The following is a 22,962-nucleotide window of genomic DNA, read 5'->3' as shown; positions in this document are numbered from 1 at the left end:
ATGGAGGCTCCACTCTCCTGCGTGTACATCCTGATGACTGAGATAGTCCGCTTCCCAGTTCAGGACGCCCGGAATGAACACTGCGGATATGGCCGGCAGATGGCGTTCTGCCCACTGAAGGATCCATGATACTTCCCTCATTGCCATGCGGCTTCAAGTGCCGCCTTGATGATTGAAGTATGTCACCATGGTGGCGTTGTCCGATTGTACTTGAACAGGTCTGTTCTGTATGAGATGCTGGGCCATTGTCAACGCATTGAACAGTGCCCGCAGTTCCAGAATGTTTATCGGGAGTAGAGACTCCTCCTTGGTCCACTGACCCTGAAGAGAGTGTTGTTCTAACACCGCGCCCCAACCTCTCAGACTGGCATCTGTTGTCAGAAGGACCCAGTCTGATATCCAGAAGGGATGGCCCCTGCTCAGTTGTTGGTCCTGCAGCCACCAGCTCAGTGACAGGCGGACCTCCGGAGACAATGAGATCATGTGAGATCTTATCCAGTGAGGCAGGCCGTCCCACTTGGTCAGAATCAACTTCTGCAGAGGGCGAGAGTGGAACTGAGCATACTCCACAATGTCGAAAGCCGAAACCATGAGACCCAGCACTTGCATTGCCGAATGTATCGACACTTGCGGACGAGATAGGAAACAACGAATCCTGTCCTGAAGCTTCAGAACCTTCTCCTGAGACAGGGACAACCGTTGGTTGTGAGTGTCCAATAACGCTCCCAGGTGTAACATGTTCCTAGCAGGAACCAGGGAGGATTTCTTCCAGTTGATCAGCCACCCGTGGGCTGTCATGGACTGGACCGTCAGATTGAGACGACACAGGAGAAGTTCTGGGGAATTTGCCAGGATCAACAAATCGTCCAAGTACGGTAGGATCCTGGCCCTTGACGGTGGAGTGTAGCCGTCATAACCGCCATTACTTTGGTGAAAACTCGGGGAGCCGTTGTCAAACCAAAGGGTAACGCCCGAAATTGGTAATGAAGGTTGCCCACTGCAAACCGCAGTTAATGTTGATGAGATACCGCAATAGGAATAGGCATCCTGTATGTCCAGGTAGACCTTATAGTCCCCAGGCTCCATGGCCAGAACAATAGAGCGCAGAGTTTCCATACGAAACTTGGAGACTGTTCAAGGACTTCAGATTGAGAATGTGCCGTGAGGACCCGTTCGGTTTCGGGACTAGAAACAGCGTGCCTCTTGCCTCTCTGAGCCAGAGGCACCTGTACTACCACTCCTGTGGTCAGGAGGTAATGCACCACTTACTGCAACGTGTTTGCTTTTGCCGGATCCAGAGGCACATCCGTCAGGCAAAACCGCTGCGGGGGACGAGTCTTGAAGGGTATGGCGTAACCTCGAGCGACGACTTCCCTCGCCCAGGAATCTGAAGTGGTCTTCAACCATTCCTGGGCAAAACCCAGAAGTCGGTCCCCCACCTTGGGATCCCCCAGAGGGAGGCCCGCCCAGTCATGCGGCAGGCTTTCCGTTTTGGAAGATGGCTGACAAGCGGCCCAGGCACGCTTCGGTTGGCAGGTCTGGAAGCATGAGCTTGTTTTGAGTACGTCTGACCTCTAGCTTTTCCTGGAAGACGAAAGAGCTGAAGGAAAGTACTTTTAGCCATCTGTGTTGAAGGAGCCGTACTAGGTAGGCAAGCTGTTTTAGCAGTAGCCAGATCAGCCACAATCTTATTGAGGTCTTCTCCATAGAGAATGTCTCCCTTGAAAGGAAGCACCTCCAGGGTTTTCTTGGAATCCGTATCCGACCAGGATCTCAACCAGAGGATACGTCTGGCCAAGACGGACGTAGTAGGAGCCTTGGCCGCAAGCACCCCGGCATCGGAGGCCGCCTCCTCAAGGTACAGAGAAGCCATGGCAATATATGAGAGACATTGTCGAGCATGCTCAGATGCATTAGAAGGAAGTTCCGCCTTAAGTTCCTGAGCCCACGCCTCAACAGCTTCAGCAGCCCAAGTTGCTGCAATTGTTGGCCTATGCACAGCCCCCGTTAGGGTATAAATCGCTTTTAAACAGCCCTCCACACGTCGATCCGTCCATTCCTTCAGAGAGGTGACGGTAGTTACAGGCAGAGCAGAGGAAACAACCATACGCGCCACATGAGAATCTACAGGCGGAGGGGTTTCCCAATTTTTACATACCTCCGCAGAGAGAGGATAGCGATCCAACAGTCTCTTATTCTATGTAAATTTTGTCCCAGGATTTTGCCAGGATTCCTGACGTATATCAACCAGGTGATCAGAATGGGGTAAAACTTGTTTAACCACCTTCTTACGTTTAAACCTATCCGGTTTCTTGGAGACAGTCTCAGGCTCATCAGCCACCTGAAGAATGAGTCTGATTGCCTCAATCATATCTGGGACATCCACCAATGACTTCCCTTCCCCATCAGAAACATCTGTATCAGTGTCTGTGGGGTCAGTCTATGCACCGTACTCGTCAGAGGACGTGTCTGGAATACCAGTGGATTGGGAGGAGGTAATGGCCCGCTTAGAAGACGACTTAGTCTTAGGCGGGTGAGAGTGACACTTATCGGTTCAAATGCTGTAACCGAGTGGAAAGCTGATCCGCCCATGGCGAGTTTACAGCAGGGACCATAAACTGCTGCAGTGGCACAGGTGGTCCCACAGGGGGCGTCAATTTAGTCACAAGCGTGTTTAATAATGTGGAAAATGTAGCTGACTGTAAATCACAAGTAAAAATACTCTGTCAGTATATCTTGTGATACGATCCTATATTAAACATAAAGAAAAACCTGAAACACTTGGACCCCTCAGGTATAGCAATATAGGAATAGCCCACTGAGTGAAATACCCAGCAATAAGGCAACCACGCAGCAGCTACATGCACGCACACGTATATAGTCACAAGCGTACCATGCAGAAATTATGTACCATAAACTGCACTGGACTAGCAATACAAAGTAATACTCAGTATGGCTATATGTGATAACAATAGATATAACAATGCACAGTAATCAATGGATGTATATCACAGGGTGTTTGTACCACACAACCCAGAATGTATGCACTATTTCTTAACTAACACTGTCCCAGTGACAGGTAGAATACTTAAGTGTCTTGTAGGAAGCACAGCACTGGCAATCAGGCGGTTCCACAGAGGAGGATTTGCCCTAGCAGTCCCAGGAACAGCAAGGCTCCGTCTGTAATGGCTGCTGACCGGGAGTGAGGGAGAGAGAAGCAGCTCCAGGGCGGGAACATTGCTGAAATGGCGCCCTGGGGCTGGGGCCTCAGATCTGACCTGCTCCCCATGCTGGCATCCCCAACGGGTGCTTGCGGGCAGTGTAAAAGTGGAGGTTTATATAAAATTTCCCCCTGACATGTGCCCATGAGTCGACCCTGGTGGCTAGTGGAGCGGCTGCCCAGTATTCAGTGTCCACACCAGCGCGCGCTGGATTGCGGTAAATAGCGGGCACAGGAGCCCCTTACCTCCCCCTTGTCTGCGGCCCCGCGATCCAGGAGACGGCAGCATGTGTGTGATTCACGTTTAGAAGAAGTCGGCGCCTCCGCTGCAGTGACCCGGCAACCAGGGCGCGGGAGTATACAGCGCCGCTGGGGGTGACTGAGCTGCACACAGGGAAGTCTATGAGACTTTTCATGCAGCAGCCCTGTAGTTTCTGTACAAGAATTCTTCTGTTTCTTCTAAAATGAAGCTCTGAAGCGCTGCCTAAGGCAGCCCCCTGTTAAGTGCCTGCATACTGCATGGCACCAACTTACAAACTGAGCTCCCTGTGCATGGAGGCGGGGTTATAGAGGAGGCGGCGCTGTGCCTCTTGTGAACAGACGAAAGCTTTGAGCCTGTTGGTGCCTCGTATCAAGATCCTACTCTACACCCCAATGTGAATCCTTGTGAAGCCCAGTGTACCCCGCAGCAGAAAATATATTTTAATAAGAATAAATTCTAAAAACGTTTATAAAATAGAGATGAGTGGGTTCGGTTTTACTCGGTTCTTAACGCCAGAATTATCGCAAAATCTGATTTTCCGGATTTTTCTTATTGGCTAATCAAAACTTGTGACATGCGAGATCCAATAAGGAGATTGAAGTAAATCCGAGTAATCCTGACAATATCTGAGCGGTTTTGTGGGGAAAAATCGTCGGTTAAGTGGTTAACTTCTTCAAAGTAGATGACTGACAGCTTTGTCTATTTCACATATAGAGGGGAAAAAACACGTAAAATTAACTATGGCAACATTTCTAAAGGGGCTTCAGAGTAGATTCCACAAGTTAAACAGTAAATCCCTGGACAACAAGTTACAATACTGATTTTATTACAAAATATTTGATTTATAGTAAACATAATAGTGGGCAGCATGGTTGGTGCAATGAATCGTTTTACTTCCACACAGCACTGAGGTCTTGCATTCACTTCCCACCAAGACCCCTACTGTGTGGAGATTTTATGCTTTCCCCATGCTTGCCTGGATTTGCTCTGGTAGGGTAACTGGATTCTGACAAAAAAAAAAATATCATAGTATATGTGCGTGTGTACATGTGGTAGGGAATATAAATTGTTAGCTCTACTGGCAGGAACAGATGTGAATGGCTAAATATTGTCTGTAATAGCACTGAGAAACGTTTGAGCAACAGTATATAAACGCGTTTAGTATGAAATACCTACAATCAAAATCCCTACAACAATTGACAGATGGTCAAAATCCCGACAAGTCAAAAAGTCGACACACATTCTTCATTTATTTGTGGTTTGTATATCGACAGCGACACCGTATAAGTGTACCGCTGCACTTGCCATGCTTCGGACACGGTGCCTCGCTGCGCTCGGCATACTATTATATTCCCCCTCCAGGTCCATTGGAATGGTAAAGTATGAACAAGTCTGCTTCCATGAAAAAACCATGTCGACTTTTTGACCAGTCGACATTTTAAATGTCAGTATTTTGACCTTGTCTGTATTTTAAATGTCCGTATTTTGACTGTCAGTCAATAGTTGTCGGAATTTTTACCATCTGTATTTTGATTGTAGGTAAATTAACCACATCCCATATCAATAGCTTTTAAAAAAATAAATAAATTTTGGAAAAGAAAGTGGTACAACCCATTTAAAACTTTAGGACAACTATATTAAATAGTTTGGATTTTTTTTCCCCTAGATACATATATGTCCTCATACATCTAGCCTCAATACACCAAGCAGCAGTAGATGCCTGTTGCGAGTGAGATGAACACTGGTTTGACAAAAATGCATCTTGGGCGTAAAGCGATGTGCCTAGGATGCTGTACTGATTAATTTGATATGCAACACTTTTATATCTGTGTGTATATCTGACTGTGTATACATATGAAGCACTACAAAACTTGGTATGGAACAAAGCCATGGCCGCTGCATTGCAGCAGTTTGTATGCAGATTCAGAGACTCGGTCAGGAACAGATATACAATTGTTGCTTAGCAAATTAATCAGCACAGTCTGCTGGTGCATCCTAGTCGCATCACGTTGCGTCTAATGCATTTTTTCGGCAAAAAAGTTGCCCACCGCTAGCAGAGTCTAAGGGAACTAATGTGCCAAGAGGAGCTGTTTGGTGCATAGCAGTAAAGATGTACGAGGACACATCCGTACAATATTTAACCATTCTACTTAATTTAAAAATGCTATAATACATCCAGCTAGGTATGAAAGTATTGTTGTTTTCAAGAATTTGAAGAGACCTTGCTTGGTGGGTTATTCCACACCAAATCAACACAGGGGTTCAAATGGACCATTTCAGATTTTAATGAAAGTTGGTATATTAATTGATGCTTTTGGTGCGAAGATAACTTCAGACTTGTAGGCTAATATGTACACTGGTTTTATATGCCTTTATAGCTACAATTTTTTAACAATAACTTTCCTATTAACATTTTTTACAATTGCATTTGCAGCTGTAACTGAGCTATAGAGTCAGGCAATTTTAATGGGCTTTCATACAATAACAGGATTTTTGGTCACTTACCATTGAATTGGGATTGCAGGTTCCGGCTGGGACTGGCACTTAAACTGTAGCTTTAAAAGTAAGCCCCCCCGTTCCACAAACCCAGAATTCCAGTACTTCTTATATAACAAAAAAAAAAGGCCAGAAACAAATAGCAGTGAAACGGTCAGAACAATGGCCCTCATTCCAAGTTGTTCGCTCGCTAGCTGCTTTTAGCAGCCGTGCAAACGCTAAGCCGCCACCCTTTGGGAGTGTATCTCAGTTTAGCAGAAGTGCGAACCAGAGGATCGCAGAACGGCACCAAAATATTTTCGAGCAGTTCCTGAGTAGCTCCAGACCTACTCCTAGCTTGCGATCACTTCAGACTATTTAGTTCCTGTTGCCGTCACAAACACGCCCTGCGTTCGGCCAGCCACGCCCGCGTATTCCCAGGCACGCCTGCGTTTGTATCTGACACGTCTGCGTTTTTCAGCACACTCCCTGAAAACGGTCAGTTACCTCCCAGAAAAGCACCTTTCCTGTCAATCACTCAGCAGCCAGCAGTGCGACTGAAAAGCGTTGCTAGACCTTGTGTGAAACTGCATCGTTTGTTGTGAAAGTACGTCACGCGTGCGCATTGCGTCCCATACGCAGAAGTGCCGCTTTTTAGCCTGATCGCTGCACTGCGAACAACGGCTGCAAGCGATCAACTCGGAATGACCCCCTATAAACGAGCCAGTAGGGAAAAGACTGTCAAGAACCAAATCCTTGCACGGCTGAGCATAAGGGAAGGAACAGTGTCCCACAGCCTGAAAAAAAGGATTAAAACGGTAAGTGATTAAAAATGTATTTTCTCTGCAGCAAGGCTGGTGGGACACTGGACCATGGGACATTCAACAGCCGCCCCCAGGGAAGGGAACCCTCAGACTGTCTAACTAGAGAACTGTACACCCAAAGTGGAGGCGAAGACATGAAAACAAGCAAGCTTGTGGACGGATCACCGGGAGGCTGCACAACAGACCTATTCTGCCAAAGCACCTTGTTGTGCTGCCCAGGAGGTCGCAACCGCCCTAGCGGAATGAACAGACACCTGGGGCTAGATGTAGTAGGATGCAATTTTTCAGGCGTTCTAAAAATCGCATCAAATTGCACATGTGAAACTAGTGATTTTTAGCTAAAAATCACAAGTGCAATAGGGTGCAATTTTCAGGGTTAAAACAGAAAATAGGATTGTTATTACCTACCAGTAAATCCTTTCCTCGTAGTCCGTAGGGGATACTGGGAATCCATTTAGTGCCATGGGGTATAGACGGGTCCACTAGGAGCCTTGGGCACGTTGATAGTGTGCACTAGTTCCTCCCTCTATGCCCCTCCTACCAGATTCAGTCTAGGTAACTGTGCCCGAGGAGACGGACATACATTGAGAGGAGGATAGATAAGGAAAGTTGTGAGATTACGAACCAGCACACACAAAACAATAGGAAAGCCATGCTAACCAAACTTGAAACCAGGAACAGCAACAGCTGAACCAAACAACATTACTGAACCAAGTAACAGAGCAGGAAGAACGAAGCACAGGCGGGCGCCCAGTATCCCCTACGGACTACGACAAAAGAATTAACTGGTAGGTAATTAAAATCCTATTTTCTCTTACGTCCCAGGGGATACTGGGAATCCATTTAGTATCATGGGGAAGTACCAAAGCTCCCAAACCGTGTGGGAGAGTGCGACGGTTCTTGCAGAACTGATTGATCAAACTGAAGGTCCTTAGAGGCCAAAGCATCGAACTTGTAAAACTTTGCAAACGTGTTCAAACCTGACCAAGTAGCTGCTCGGCAGAGCTGTAAAGCCGAGACCCCGCCCCCCGGGCCCAAGAAGAACCCACCGACCTAGTAGAGTGGGCCTGTACAGATTTTGGAACCGGCAAGCTGGATAGTGAGCCTGATCCAGCGTGCAATTGACTGCTTTGAAGCAGGACACCCAAATTTTATTGGGATCATAAAGAACGAACAGCAAGCCTGATTTCCTGTGACGAGCTGTCCTCTTTACATACACCTTCAAAGCCCTCACAACATCCAAAGGCTTTGAAGTAGCAGAGGTGTCCGTAACAACCGGAACCGCAATAGGTTGGTTGATGTGAAATGCGGAGACCACCTTAGGAAGAAATTGCTGATGAGTCCGGAGTTCAGCTCTGTCCTCATGGAAAATTAAGTAGGGGTACTTGTAAGACAATGCCCCCAGCTCCGACACACGTCTTGTTGAAGCCAAGGCCAGCAGTGTGACGGTCTTCCACGTAAGGTACTTTACGTCCACCTCCTGTATCGGCTCATACTAGTTCGATTGGAGGCAGTGCAGAACCAAATTGGGTTGCCAAGGTGCAGTGGGAGGCACAAAGGGAGGTTGGATGTGCAAAACACCTTTCAGGAACGTCTGGACCTCAGGGAAAGAAGCCAATTGTTTATGAAAGAAAATAGACAAGGTCGATATCTAGACTTTAATGGAGCCTAGACGTAGGCCCACATCCACTCCCGACTGCAGAAAAAAATGAAACGTCCCAGATGAAATTCCACCGCAGAATATTGTCTGCTTTCACACCAAAAGACATACTACTTCCATATACGGTGGTAATGTTTAGACGTTGCCCCCTTCCTACCTTGGATCAAAGTCGGGATGACCTTGTCAGGAATTCCTCTCTTAGCTAGAATCAGCTGTTTAACTGCTGTTTATACCTCTGATGAAACTGCCCCTTTGAGAGGCGGAGAAACGCGTCAGGTGACTGAATTTTGACTGTGGAACGCAGGTGGAACGCTACCGGAAGCAGGAAGCTCCGAACCCGGAAGCCGCTGATCGCGGCCAAACAGCGTCTCCTGCAGCTCAGGGCTTGCTGCCCTTACCGCTCCTCTCGGCAAATAAGTGGCACAGGAAGGTGCAGGCCACTACCAACTAAGCAGAAGCCCCCAGCCTTGGGGAACCACCGCTGAGTGGCCTGTCCGTTAGCCAACAAGAGTGAGCCAGATCCATCCACGGATATAATACAGACGTGGACAGCAACTGTTTGCAGTATATGCTACATATCACTGGATCCATATATGACCAGTCCGGACTTGGTGAAGTATAACAGGCTTTATAAAGCAATGAACTGCTTCTACTAATTCGTTATTGAGCTCAAAACTGTGTTATAAGTACTAACGATCACTAACAGCCGGCATATGCATATTAACCACACTAACCACCAGTTATCTTCAGGATTGTTAGCAAGTTCTGAGCGCTTGGACATTAGTCTTTTAAATGTTTTATTAATTTGATGATTGTTTTTATACTGTGATATATATAAGATCTAGGTTATATAGTAATTACCCGGGAATAACATAAATAAAATTTGTATTTACAAAACCAGCAGCGGTTGCAAATATATCTTTTTGGAGCGCCCACATTATTGTGTATGTTTAACTGCCATGCTGTTAAACGTAGCCGCCGTAAGTCTTGACAGACGTATGGGCCCTGTTGCATAAGATCCTTGCGAAGAGGTAGAGGCCACGGATCTTTGATCAGCATCTCGAGAAGATCTGCGTACCAGGCCCTTCGCGGCCAGTCCGGAGCAATGAGTATTGCTTGAACCTTTTCCCTTTTTATTCTCTTTAGAAGTCTTTGGATCAGAGGAAGTGGAGGAAACACGTACACCAGCTGGAAGACCCACGGAGTTGTCAGAGCGTCTACCGCCACTGCTTGTGGGTCTCTCGACCTGGCCCAATACAGCTTGAGCTTCTTGTTGAGTCGAGAGGCCATCATGTCGATCTGTGGATATCCCCACTGACGTGTCAACCACTGGAACACCTCCGGGTGAAGGCCCCACTCCCCCGGGTGTAGGTTGTGTCTGCCGAGTCTGCTTCCCAGTTGTCTACTACCGGAATGGCCGGATTCCGAAGTAGGGATGAGGCCTGCAGAAGGTCGTTGTAGACAGCAGAGTTCCAGGATGTTTATTGGAAGAAAGACTTCCCGACTTAAACCATCTTCCTTGAAACTGCACCCCCTGGGTGACTGCTCCCCAACCTCTGAGGCTTGCGTCTGTGGTTAGCAGAATCCAATTCTGAATCCCGAACCTCTGACCCTCGATGAGGTGAGAAGTCTGTAGCCACCACAGAAGGGAGATTCCTGGCTCTTGGCGACAGACGGATCGTCTGGTGCATGTCAAGATGCGAGCCGGACCATTTGTCCAATAGATCTAACTGGAAGGGCCTCGCATGAAACCTTCCATACTGAAGTGCCTCGGTAAGAGGCCATAATTTTCCCCAGAAGGCGACTGCACAGATCCGAGATGGCTTCAGGACAGCCCAAACCAAATCGACTGTATTACCATAGCCTTCTCCAAGGGAAGGAACACTTTCTGAGACTCTGTGTCCAGTATCATTCCCAGGAAAGGAAGCCTCTGCTTAGGTTCCAGGTGAGATTTTGGTACGTTCAGAATACACCCCTGATCCAGGAGCAATCTTGTAGAGAGGCCAATGCTGTCCAACAACCGCTCCCTGGACGGTGCCTTTATCAGAAGATCATCCAGGTACGGAATTATGTTCACTCCCTGTTTGCGGAGTAGAAACATCTCTGCCATCAATTTGGTGTACACTCTCGGTGTCGTGGAGAGACCAAATGGCAGGGCCTGGAACTGACAGTCCTGCAATGCAAACAGTAGATAAGCCTGATGAGGCAACCAGAATGGAATGTGAAGGTACACATTCTTAATATCCAGAGACAGTAGGAATTCCCCCTCCTCCAGACCTGAGATCACCGCTCTCAGAGACTCCATTTTGAATGAGGTGGGAGATCCTGGAACTCCAGTCTGTAGCCCTGGGAAATCAGATCTATGACCCAGGGATCCTGGCATGAACTAGGAATTTTAGTCGGGCTCCCACCCGCCAGTCGTCCACCATCATGCTGAAGGCTTTGAGGAAGCAGAATTGAGCTCTGTTCCTGAGAACCAGCAGTTGCTAGTTTGTGTGGTTTACCTCTAGCGCCTCTGGTGGCTTTAGAAGAACCTCTGGTTTTGCCCCTAAACTTGGCAGTCTGAAAGGACTGTAAATTGGAACCTGAGTAAGCATTTCTGGCTGGGGAAGCTGCAGAAGGAAGATATGTGGACTTACCCACAGTAGCTTTGGAGATCCATTTGTCTAGTTCATCTCCAAATAAGGCCTCTCCTGTGAAGGGTAGGCCTTCCACGCCCTTCCAGGAGTCCGCGTCAGCAGTCCACTGGCGTAGCCATAAGCCCCTGTGTGCTGACACTGCCGTAGCAGTGGTGCGTGCATTAAGCAAGCCTATTTCTTTTATAGCTTCCACCATAAAATTTGCAGAATCCTGTATATGTTGCAGGAGTAAAATAATCTCCCCTTGAGGCAAGGTATCTAACCCCTCAATTAGGTTACCCGACCATTTGGCAATGGCTTTAGTAATCCACCCACATGCTATAGTGGGTCTCTGGGCCACCCCAGCAGCTGTATACAAGGATTTGAGTGTGGTTTCCATTCTACGATCAGCTGTGTCTTTCAGGGAGGCTGCACCTGGGTCAGGCAATACAATTTTTTTGTGACAGCCTGGATACTGATGCATCCACTATCGGTGGATTTTCACATTTTTTCCTAACCTCAGGAGGAAAAGGAAAAGATGATAACAACCATTTAGGGATTTTACATTTCTTATCTGGATTAACCCACGGTTCTTCAAACAGGGTATTTAGTTCCTTTGACACGGTAAAAGTGGCTGAGGATTTGTTTTTTATATTAAAATAAGATTCCTCACTCTCCTCTGTCACCTTATCAGGGATATGAAGAACTTCTCTGATAACTTCTATAAGAGACTCTATTCCCTGCGACAGCACACACACAGGAAAAGGTTAAATGCACAATTAACCCACAAAGAGCCCTTCCAGGGAGACATAGAGATAGTATGGAACCAGCACACGGCACCCTTACCGCTAATGTCAAGCTTAGCCGGGTCGCAGACTAAGTACCTAGATTAGGGACTCCGTACACTAATAATCGCATTCCCCCTGCTATGACCCCCTGGTACCGCTGACGTAATCTGGAGTCTCTCCGGAGGAGCTGTGTGTCCCTGTCAGTCAGCGTCTGTGTCCGCTGCAGAGGGAAAATGGTGCTGGTGAGCTGCTGGATCCGCTCATAGTGAAGCCCCGCCCCTTCAATGGCGCGCGGTCTTCCAGCTCTTTTTTATACTAGGTGAGGTAATTTTATGCCTAAAATGGAGTCAGCCCCCTTTTAAGTCTGTAATGCCAATGTGGGTACTGTGTACACATATAGTGTACCGAGATTCAGCTCGCGCCCTCAGAAGCTGTGCGTCTGCACTGTGTACTGTGTCTGGAGACCCATGTAGAAGCTGTGCGTCTCCGTACCATCATGCCGCCATAATGGCCGGCGACCTGCTAACCGGGACGCCGGCTTAGTACTCACCACTCTTTCTTCTGGATGTTAGGGGTGGCGGCGTGCTGCGGGAATGTACGGTTGCCGTTGTGGGGCTTGCGAATAGTTCCCTCAGGAGCTAGTGTCCTGTCAGTGGGGAACGGGACCATTAACCCTGTCGTCCCCCCCTAGGTCCCACGAAGCAGGCAGGTTAGTGACATCCAGTCCTGCCTGAAAATAACAAATTCAGAAAATAAATGCAGAAAACTCTTCAGGGGCTTCCAGAGACGTGACCGGCTCCTCCGGGCACATTTTCTAAACGGAGTATGGTAGGAGGGGCATAGAGGGAGCAGCCAGCACACACTATAAATTTCTTAAAGTGCCCATGGCTCCTAGTGGATGCGTCTATACCCATGGTACTAAATGGATTCCCATTATCCCCTAGGACGTAAGAGAAAACATTTTAAACATAAGGTAATTAGTCAAACAATCTTCCATCAAAACACAACTGGTATTTCAGATCACGCTGCTTTAAAATTTTCTAAACTTGGTTTATAGGTTACATTTTTTCATAAAATATAGATATTTGATGTACAACCTGTTAGACCAGTGTTGCCTTAAAAAATGTCTTTAATAAAGATTTTCCTCTTTAACCCTTTTCTGTTCTATTAAAGTACTCTGGTGGAGATTACTTCCCTGTAGCCTTCACCATGTGCTCTGCTTAGCATGAATGAAGGATGGCGGTATTTCAAAACACAAGAGTGGTTCATAAAATCTAAACGCTGGTTGGAGAAGAGTCTGCCTAGGGACAGTTCCACAAAAAAGTATAGGACTGTAAAGGGTTAATGCAATATTAAATATAATTTTAACTGCTGGTGATGCTGGCTGATCTAGTGCGCACTTACTGCATATTACTGTAGAGACCAATATGGGCCTGCAAATAAACATTTGTCATTTCAGGGGAAACTGGAGTCATTTGGATTGCCACTGCTGGGTTTCCAACACTATCACAACAGTACATCGTGGGCATTACCTGCAATTGAACTGACCATATAAACTGAAAAACCTGTTTAAACGAGAAAGAAATGGTAGCAATACATATATTAGCAGCTAGGTGTAGCTATAGTGTAAAAAATTAGCTAACGGAAGATGTGTCACTTACCTGGTGCATACTGGGATTACGTCCTCCCTGAGTGTGCTCTGGCCGGTAGTACCAGAAGAGACTCATCATCAGCTCACCTGGCAGAAAAAGAAAGTAATGCTTCAATATCAAAAACAGTGTAGGGTGAATCAGCCAGTGAATGAACACTAGGAGTGAATGAAGTCTTTCAGGTTTAAAATATTAAAGCAAGATTTTATTATTTTCTCAGATTATCTTAAAAAGCGTCTAATTTTATGATTTGAAGTCTTCTTATGTTTAATTCTGATTTGATCCTGAACTCCCATGATTTGGTTGCAAATGGATTTCTGTTTCAGGTTTGAATAAGTCTGAACTGCTTTTCCCGCAAAATAATAAGTTAATGTACTGCCTAATTTGTACTAAAACTTTATAAAATAACAATTAACAGTGTTTATACCTCAATACATTCAGGTAAAGGCTTTAAAAGGGTTATAATTTGATACTCTGAGGTGAAAAACTATGGACTGTCTTAGATAAAGTAAGAGTGGGATATTCATTTTTGTTTTTTTACAGATAATTGCTGGTTGTTCCGAAATATCATGGTTAATTTATACTAATTGGAATATAAAAATAAATAAATCTATATAATATTGAATGTAGCCAGTAATTGAACACCATTTTTAAATTGTGTTCAATGACTGGTTGATATCTGTTCATTTACTGTTGTATTTTCCCAGATGTTTTAAAATGTAATAGACCTATTCCTTTTTTATAAACAGATGGATTTCGGGGGCTTATAGTTGGCCAAAGTCTACAAGCAGTTTTGATACAGTGAAGAAGCAGTCTCTGCTATAATAAGTGGCACTCTAAAGCTGTACGATGTAACAAATGATATGGTAATCATTCCAATGTCACTAAATCCCACAACGCATGATATAGAGCGGACACACTAGGCAATCGATGGCCTGCTATATCGTGTCAGAGGAGTGTTTCCCATTAATCTTTGCTCCTGTAAATAATGGACCTGATTCAGATGTGGACGGAGGTGCTATCGCTGCTGCTCAAATGGAGCATGAAGAATAGCACTAATATGTTAATGCAACACCAGGCATCTGATATAAGTAGACGTCTCCTGCTTGCATAAGTGGTCCAAGCTGCGTCCTAGGCTGCAGCATCTGATCACCTGTGACACTATCGGCCGGCTGCCTGACCCAAGGAGTCGTGCAATCATCATATACGTACATACTACACAATGTGCACCACATCCTAGATCACATTCTACTATCTGATGTGCAGCATATCAGATACAATTATTTGATGAACGATGGCTGAAAATGATAGATTAGGGGTACACATCATTACTATTACATCACCAAAATGGAAATCTTATTTTGATTTTAAAGCACAAAAAAACAAAAAAACATAAAAAACAAATACAACACCCCCCCTCCAAAAACAAACAAACAAACAAACCAAGAACAAGCAAAGAAGCAGCCATATTGGGGCAGCTAAAAAGCGGGAACTAGGGCAAAAAAATAAGAATTTACTCACCGGTAATTCTATTTCTCGTAGTCCGTAGTGGATGCTGGGAACTCCGTAAGGACCATGGGGAATAGCGGGCTCCGAAGGAGGCTGGGCACTCTAGAAAGATCTTAGACTACCTGGTGTGCACTGGCTCCTCCCACTATGACCCTCCTCCAAGCCTCAGTTAGGTACTGTGCCCGGACGAGCGTACACAATAAGGAAGGATTTTGAATCCCGGGTAAGACTCATACCAGCCACACCAATCACACCGTACAACTCGTGATATGAAACACAGTTAACAGTATGAAACAATAGAGCCTCTCAACAGATGGCTCAACAATAACCCGATTTAGTTAACAATAACTATGTACAAGTATTGCAGATAAACCGCACTTGGGATGGGCGCCCAGCATCCACTACGGACTACGAGAAATAGAATTACCGGTGAGTAAATTCTTATTTTCTCTAACGTCCTAGTGGATGCTGGGAACTCCGTAAGGACCATGGGGATTATACCAAAGCTCCCAAACGGGCGGGAGAGTGCGGATGACTCTGCAGCACCGAATGAGAGAACTCCAGGTCCTCCTCAGCCAGGGTATCAAATTTGTAGAATTTTGCAAACGTGTTTGCCCCTGACCAAGTAGCTGCTCGGCAAAGTTGTAAAGCCGAGACCCCTCGGGCAGCCGCCCAAGATGAGCCCACCTTCCTTGTGGAATGGGCATTGACAGATTTTGGCTGTGGCAGGCCTGCCACAGTATGTGCAAGCTGAATTGTACTACAAATCCAACGAGCAATAGTCTGCTTAGAAGCAGGAGCACCCAGCTTGTTGGGTGCATACAGGATAAACAGCGAGTCAGATTTTCTGACTCCAGCCGTCCTGGAAACATATATTTTCAGGGCCCTGACAACGTCTAGCAACTTGGAGTCCTCCAAATCCTTAGTAGCCGCAGGCACCACAATAGGCTGGTTCAGGTGAAACGCTGACACCACCTTAGGGAGAAACTGGGGACGAGTCCTCAATTCTGCCCTATCCATATGGAAAATCAGATAAGGGCTTTTACATGATAAAGCCGCCAACTCTGACACTCGCCTGGCTGAAGCCAAGGCCAATAACATGACCACTTTCCACGTGAGATATTTCAGATCCACGGTTTTTAGTGGCTCAAACCAATGTGATTTTAAGAAACTCAACATCACGTTGAGATCCCAAGGTGCCACAGGAGGCACAAATGGGGGCTGAATATGCAGCACTCCTTTCACAAATGTCTGAACTTCAGGTACTTGTTAGGGTCTCCTGCCCTGTGCTGCCACGTCGTCATGGCAACCGGGAGACAAGTGCTAGTGGAGTAACCTGAGCGCAGCTGATACTCTGGTTCGGGTCTTTTGCTGTGCAGTGGTTACAGGCTCTGTGCACGGCAGGGGATCCGGTGCTGGTTTTTGTGCTCACAGTCTGTGAGGTCTGAGTGGGGCGTGGACAGCACCTGCTTTATAAGGCCTCTTTTCAGGGTAAGCAGATGCTGCTGAATCTTTGTTGGTTAGTCAGTTCATGAACATTAGCCAGTACTGTGTAGCTTTGTATTTGTTTGTTGCTTACTGCAAATAGGCCTGGGAATTTGGTATTACACTCTGCCAATCCAGACCTAGCAGTAAGACTGGAGTCAGTCGTTTAGCTTGCTGGGGTTCTGTTACTACTCTGTGAACTTAGCAAGTTGGCGGCTGTATTCTAAGACTTGCCTGTCTAATCCTGTCTCACTGTGCTAGGTGTCAGGGGTCAGTTTAGTGGCAGTAAGCTAAAACCTGTGCACTGCAAGTGAGAATTAGGATTGTGGAGATTCTCCTTGTGTCTATCATTCCATCTCTGACCAAGGAGTTTACTGCCACACCCGTTGGTAACCCTTTAGGGTTTTGCTGTTGCCCTTAGCAACAGCATTTCGGGTACTCTACGTATTAAAACACAACATCTTGCTTTTTCCATCTTAGCAGTTCTAATACAAGGGAGATACCCAGTTCCTTAGCCTCTGGGCTTCTCTGTTCACTTTGTGTGTATTTTGTTACCCTATCACCTTCTGTGTACGTTATGTCATATCCCCCAGTTTGTCTGTGAGTCCATCTGTTTTGCATAACAGTTCAAACACCAGTACATTCCTGCAGACACTGGAGTGCATAACAGTTCTGACACCAGTACTTTCCTGCTGGCACTGGTGTGCATAACATATTCAGCAGCCTAATACTCCTGTTGAAATTTTGTGGGAATATGGAGCATACCCCTCAAAATATGTTGCAACAGGTGGTCGATCAGGTGCAGGTCCTGACTCGACAATTTAATGATTTGTCCATTAAAATGCACACCTCCCAGGCTGCTGGCGGAGCTCCCGCAGCAGCAGCACCTGCAGGGGTTAAGGAGCCGAAAGTAAATCTCCCGGATCGTTTTTCTGGAGATCGCTCGCAGTTCTTTTGTTTCAAGGAGAGCTGCAAGCTATACTTCCGGCTTAGGCCTCAGTCTTCTGGGTCGGAGATTCAGCGGGTGGGCATAGTGATTTCCTTGCTACAAGGAGACCCACAGGTCTGGGCATATGGGTTGCAGCCTGACTGTCCGTCGCTTAAAAGTGTTGATGCTTTTTTTTACGGCACTGGGCATGTTGTATGATGACCCTGACAAGACGGCCTCAGCCGAGGCTCAGATTTCGATCCTTAAGCAAGGGCGAAGGCCAGTTGAGGTTTACTGTACGGAGTTTCGGAGGTTGGCCCATGATACCCAGTGGAATGACCCAGCCCTGAGACACCAGTACCGAAGAGGTCTTTCTAACCAGATAAAGGACCAACTGGTACAATATCCCTTGCCTGATAGCTTGGATCAGCTCATGCAGTTATCCATCCGGGTGGATAGACGGCTGAGAGAGCGTAGGCTTGAAAGGGAGACTGAGATTTCCTTCCTTCCCAAGGGAACCTCAGACTCTGAGGAATTTTCTGAGGAGCCTATGCAGATTGGGGCTACCCGCCTCTCCTCGCGTGAGAAGACGCGGAGGAGACAGCAGGGGTTGTGTTTGTACTGTGGGAATAAAGGTCATGTGGTAGTATCATGCCCAGAAAAGCCGGAAAACTTCAGGGCCTGAGGGTGATGGGAAATATCCTGTCAGGCCAGAAGTCAGAATTTCCCAAGAAGACTTTTATCATTCCGGTGACCTTGAAGATCCTCGGTCAAACTGTCAAGACTGAGGCCTTTGTGGACAGTGGGGCCGACGGGGTTTTTATGGACCGCCAATTCGCCCTGAAACACTCTGTTCCCTTAGTACCCTTGGCATCGGAAATTGAGATTTGTGGGTTAAACGGGGAACCATTATCCCAAGGTAAAATTACCTCTTGCACTAGCCAGATTTCTTTGTTTATTGGAGCCACACACTCTGAAAAATTGTCCTTTTATGTGACTGTCTGTACTTTTGCCCCATTGGTGTTACCCTGGTTAAGGGCCCACAATCGTCAATTTGACTGGGTCTCTGGGGAGATTCTTAGTTGGGGTACGGATTGTTTCAGGAGTTGCTTGAGCCTTCCAGTCAGGCTCTCGCAGCTAAGTTTGCCAGGATTGCCAGGGTGTTATGCAGATTTTGCGGACGTGTTCTCCAAAAAAGTTGCAGAGGTACTACCTCCCCATCGCCCCTATGACTGTGCCATTGATTTGTTGCCGAATGCTAAGCTTCCCAAGAGCAGGTTGTACTCCCTGTCACGTCCTGAGACTCAGGCTATGGCAGAGTACATTCAGGAGAACTTGGCTAAGGGATTTATCAGACCTTCACAGTCTCCAGTTGGGTCGGGGTTCTTCTTCGTGGGTAAAAAGGACGGTTCGTTGCGACCCTGCATCGACTTCAGGGAATTGAACCGTATCACGATTAAAAACTCATACCCACTGCCTCTCATTTCGGTCTTGTTTGACCAGCTTCGTACTGCCACCATTTTTTCTAAGATTGACCTACGCGGTGCGTACAATCTAATCCGAATAAGAGAGGGGGATGAATGGAAGACTGCCTTTAATACCCACTCAGGGCATTATGAATATTTGGTGATGCCTTTTGGGCTCTGTAATGCCCCGGCAGTCTTCCAGGATTTCATGAATGATGTGCTCAGGGAATATTTGGATAGATTCTTAGTTGTATACTTAGATGACATCCTAATCTTCTCCCATTCCCTGGAGGAACATCGGAAGCATGTACGCTTAGTCCTCCAGAAACTCAGAGACCACCGGCTTGGGGCGAAGCTGGAGAAGTGCGAATTTGAAGTTCAGCAAATCGCATTTCAAGGATATATTATCTCCCCAGAAGGTTTCCAAATGGAGGGTTCCAAGGTACAGGCAGTCCTGGATTGGGTGCAGCCCACTAGTTTGAAGGCGCTTCAGCGTTTCCTGGGCTTTGCGAATTTTTATAGACGATTTATCGCTGGATTTTCGTCTATAGTGGCGCCCTTGGTGGCACTCACTAAGAAAGGGGCGGATGTTGCTCACTGGTCTTGTGAGGCTAAAGCGGCTTTTGCCCGTCTCAAAAGGGCATTTGTTTCGGCCAAGGTGCTGCGACACCCAGATCCAGAGCGTCCTTTTGTGGTGGAGGTGGATGCCTCTGAGATGGGTATTGGGGCAGTGCTTTCTCAGATGGGAGTGTCTGATAATCGCCTTCATCCCTGTGCTTACTTTTCCCGTAAATTTTCGCCTGCCGAGATGAATTATGACGTGGGTAACCGGGAATTGTTGGCTATTAAGGATGCACTCGAGGAGTGGAGACACTGGCTTGAGGGGGCTAAGTTTGTGGTCTCAATTCTCACTGACCATAAGAATCTGGCATATTTAGAGTCAGCGAAGCGTCTCAATGTAAGGCAGGCACGATGGGCTTTGTTTTTTGCTCGCTTTAATTTTTTGATAACATATCGCCCTGGGTCAAAAAACATCAAGGCTGATGCGCTCTCGCAGAGTTTTGCTCCAATCCAGGAGACCACCGAGGAGCCGTTGCCCATTGTTTCCCCACCATGTATTAAAGTGGGCATTACCCAGGACCTCTTATCATTAGTCCTTAGAGCACAGGAGCAGGCTCCTCCAGACCTTCCGGTAGGTCTTTTGTTTGTGCCTCCTAGGTTAAGACAGCGAGTGTTCCTGGAATTCCATGCCAAGAAGTCGGCAGGTCACCCGGGTATTGCCAGAACTCGGGAGTTGCTATCTAGGGCGGTGTGGTGGCCCTCGGTGGCTAAGGATGTGGATCAGTGGGTTCGGGCATGTGACATCTGTGCCCGAAATAAGACTCCTAGAGGGGTTCCTGTTGGCCCATTACATCCACTCTCTATCCCATCTAAGCCATGGACCCACATTTCAATGGATTTTGTGGTGGACTTGCCCAAATCCTCGGGGATGACAGCCATCTGGGTTGTCGTTGACAGGTTTTCGAAGATGGCGCACTTCGTTCCACTGGTTGGGCTGCCATCAGCCAGACGCCTGTCTGAATTATTTATGCTGCATGTTGTGCGTCTCCACGGGTTGCCACTTGATGTGGTCTCTGACCGCGGATCCCAGTTTGTGGCCAAATTCTGGAGGGCATTTTGTTCCGATCTCCAGATTTCTGTCAGCTTGTCGTCAGGCTACCATCCGCAGTCTAATGGGCAGACTGAAAGGGTGAACCAGTCCTTGGAGCAGTTCCTCAGGTGTTATGTCTCCAAGTGTCAGACTGACTGGGTTGCTCATCTGTCCATGGCGGAGTTTGCCTATAACAACGCGGCTCACTCTGCTACAGGGATCTCTCCCTTCCTTTGTGTGTATGGGCATCATCCTAAGGCCAATTCTTTTGACCCCCTGGACTCCACGCCTGGTGGTTCCTCTGTGGTTTCGGTCCTTAGAGGTATTTGGCGGAAAGTGAAGAAAGCCCTTGTGTCTGTGTCATTAGTGACCAAAAGGGTTTTTGATAAGCGGAAAAGACCCTGCAGCTTCAAATTAGGAGACTTCGTCTGGTTGTCTACCAAGAATTTGAAGTTGAGACAGCCATCTCATAAGTTAGGGCCCCGGTTCATCGGCCCTTATAAGATCACCAGGGTTATCAATCCGGTGGCATTTCAGTTAGATCTGCCCCGTTCTTTGGGTATCAATAAAACATTTCATTGTTCCCTTTTAAAACGGGCGATTAGTAATCCTTCTACCAGTGGAAGACCTTCCCCTCTTCTGATACGTGGCCAGAGGGAGTTTGTTGTTGAAAGGATTCTTGACTCCAAGGTGGTTCGGGGTCGGCTGTCATTTTTGGTGCACTGGAAGGGGTATGGCCCGGAGGAGCGGTCGTGGGTGCGCAGTTGTGATCTTCATGCCCCCAGACTGATACGCTCTTTCTTCTCGCAGTTCCCCGATAAACCCGGTGGTAGGGGTTCTTTGACCCCTCGTCAGAGGGGGGGTACTGTTAGGGTCTCCTGCCCTGTGCTGCCACGTCGTCATGGCAACCGGGAGACAAGTGCTAGTGGAGTAACCTGAGCGCAGCCGATACTCCGGTTCGGGTCTTTTGCTGTGCAGTGGTTATAGGCTCTGTGCACGGCAGGGGATCCGGTGCTGGTTTTTGTGCTCACAGTCTGTGAGGTCTGAGTGGGGCGTGGACAGCACCTGCTTTATAAGGCCTCTTTTCAGGGTAAGCAGATGCTGCTGAATCTTTGTTGGTTAGTCAGTTCATGAACATTAGCCAGTACTGTGTAGCTTTGTATTTGTTTGTTGCTTACTGCAAATAGGCCTGGGAATTTGGTATTACACTCTGCCAATCCAGACCTAGCAGTAAGACTGGAGTCAGTCGTTTAGCTTGCTGGGGTTCTGTTACTACTCTGTGAACTTAGCAAGTTGGCGGCTGTATTCTAAGACTTGCCTGTCTAATCCTGTCTCACTGTGCTAGGTGTCAGGGGTCAGTTTAGTGGCAGTAAGCTAAAACCTGTGCACTGCAAGTGAGAATTAGGATTGTGGAGATTCTCCTTGTGTCTATCATTCCATCTCTGACCAAGGAGTTTACTGCCACACCCGTTGGTAACCCTTTAGGGTTTTGCTGTTGCCCTTAGCAACAGCATTTCGGGTACTCTACGTATTAAAACACAACATCTTGCTTTTTCCATCTTAGCAGTTCTAATACAAGGGAGATACCCAGTTCCTTAGCCTCTGGGCTTCTCTGTTCACTTTGTGTGTATTTTGTTACCCTATCACCTTCTGTGTACGTTATGTCATATCCCCCAGTTTGTCTGTGAGTCCATCTGTTTTGCATAACAGTTCAAACACCAGTACATTCCTGCAGACACTGGAGTGCATAACAGTTCTGACACCAGTACTTTCCTGCTGGCACTGGTGTGCATAACAGTACTGAAGCTAGTTCTTTTTGAAAGAAAATCGACAGAGCCGAGATCTGTACCTTAATGGAGCCCAGTTTTAGGCCCATATTCACTCCTGCTTGCAGGAAATGCAGAAATCGACCTAGTTGAAATTCCTCTGTTGGGGCCTTTTTGGCCTCGCACCATGCAACATATTTCCGCCATATGCGGTGATAATGCTTTGCCGTAACATCTTTCCTGGCTTTAATAAGCGTAGGAATGACTTCCTCCGGAATGCCCTTTTCCTTCAGGATCCGGCGTTCAACCGCCATGCCGTCAAACGCAGCCGCGGTAAGTCTTGGAACAGACAGGGGCCCTGCTGCAGCAGGTCCTGTCTGAGCGGCAGAGACCACGGGTCCTCTGAGATCATCTCTTGAAGTTCCGGGTACCACGCTCTTCTCGGCCAATCCGGAACCACGAGAATTGTGTTTACTCCTCGCTTTCTTATTATTCTCAATACCTTTGGTATGAGAGGTAGAGGAGGGAACACAAACTGACCGGTACACCCACGGTGTCACTAGAGCGTCCACAGCTATCGCCTGAGGGTCTCTTGACCTGGCGCAATACTTCTCTAGTTTTTTGTTTAGGCGGGACGCCATCATGTCCACCTGTGGACGAC

The 22,962-nt window shown here is 47.1% G+C and overlaps 1 protein-coding gene across 11 annotated transcripts in view; it reads right to left on the bottom strand.

The window, feature by feature from the left end:
- Positions 1-22,962, bottom strand: part of BAHD1 (bromo adjacent homology domain containing 1) — a 534,426-nt gene that overhangs the window by 33,578 nt on the left and 477,886 nt on the right. For 10 of the 11 annotated variants that reach the window (XM_063947814.1, XM_063947817.1, XM_063947815.1 and 7 more), the window contains 2 exons: positions 13,509-13,585; positions 13,380-13,412 (listed from right to left, as the gene is read on the bottom strand). In XM_063947814.1, the coding sequence (XP_063803884.1) occupies positions 13,380-13,412; positions 13,509-13,585 (110 nt within the window). The remainder of the gene's footprint in view (positions 1-13,379; positions 13,413-13,508; positions 13,586-22,962) is intronic. The other variant, XM_063947819.1, reaches the window with a different exon arrangement.

Source organism: Pseudophryne corroboree, chromosome 12 (assembly GCF_028390025.1).
Source record: "Pseudophryne corroboree isolate aPseCor3 chromosome 12, aPseCor3.hap2, whole genome shotgun sequence".
Lineage (NCBI taxonomy): Eukaryota > Metazoa > Chordata > Amphibia > Anura > Myobatrachidae > Pseudophryne > Pseudophryne corroboree.
The sequence above is the reverse complement of the archived record's forward strand: the minus strand, read 5'-3'. Positions and strand labels throughout refer to the sequence as shown.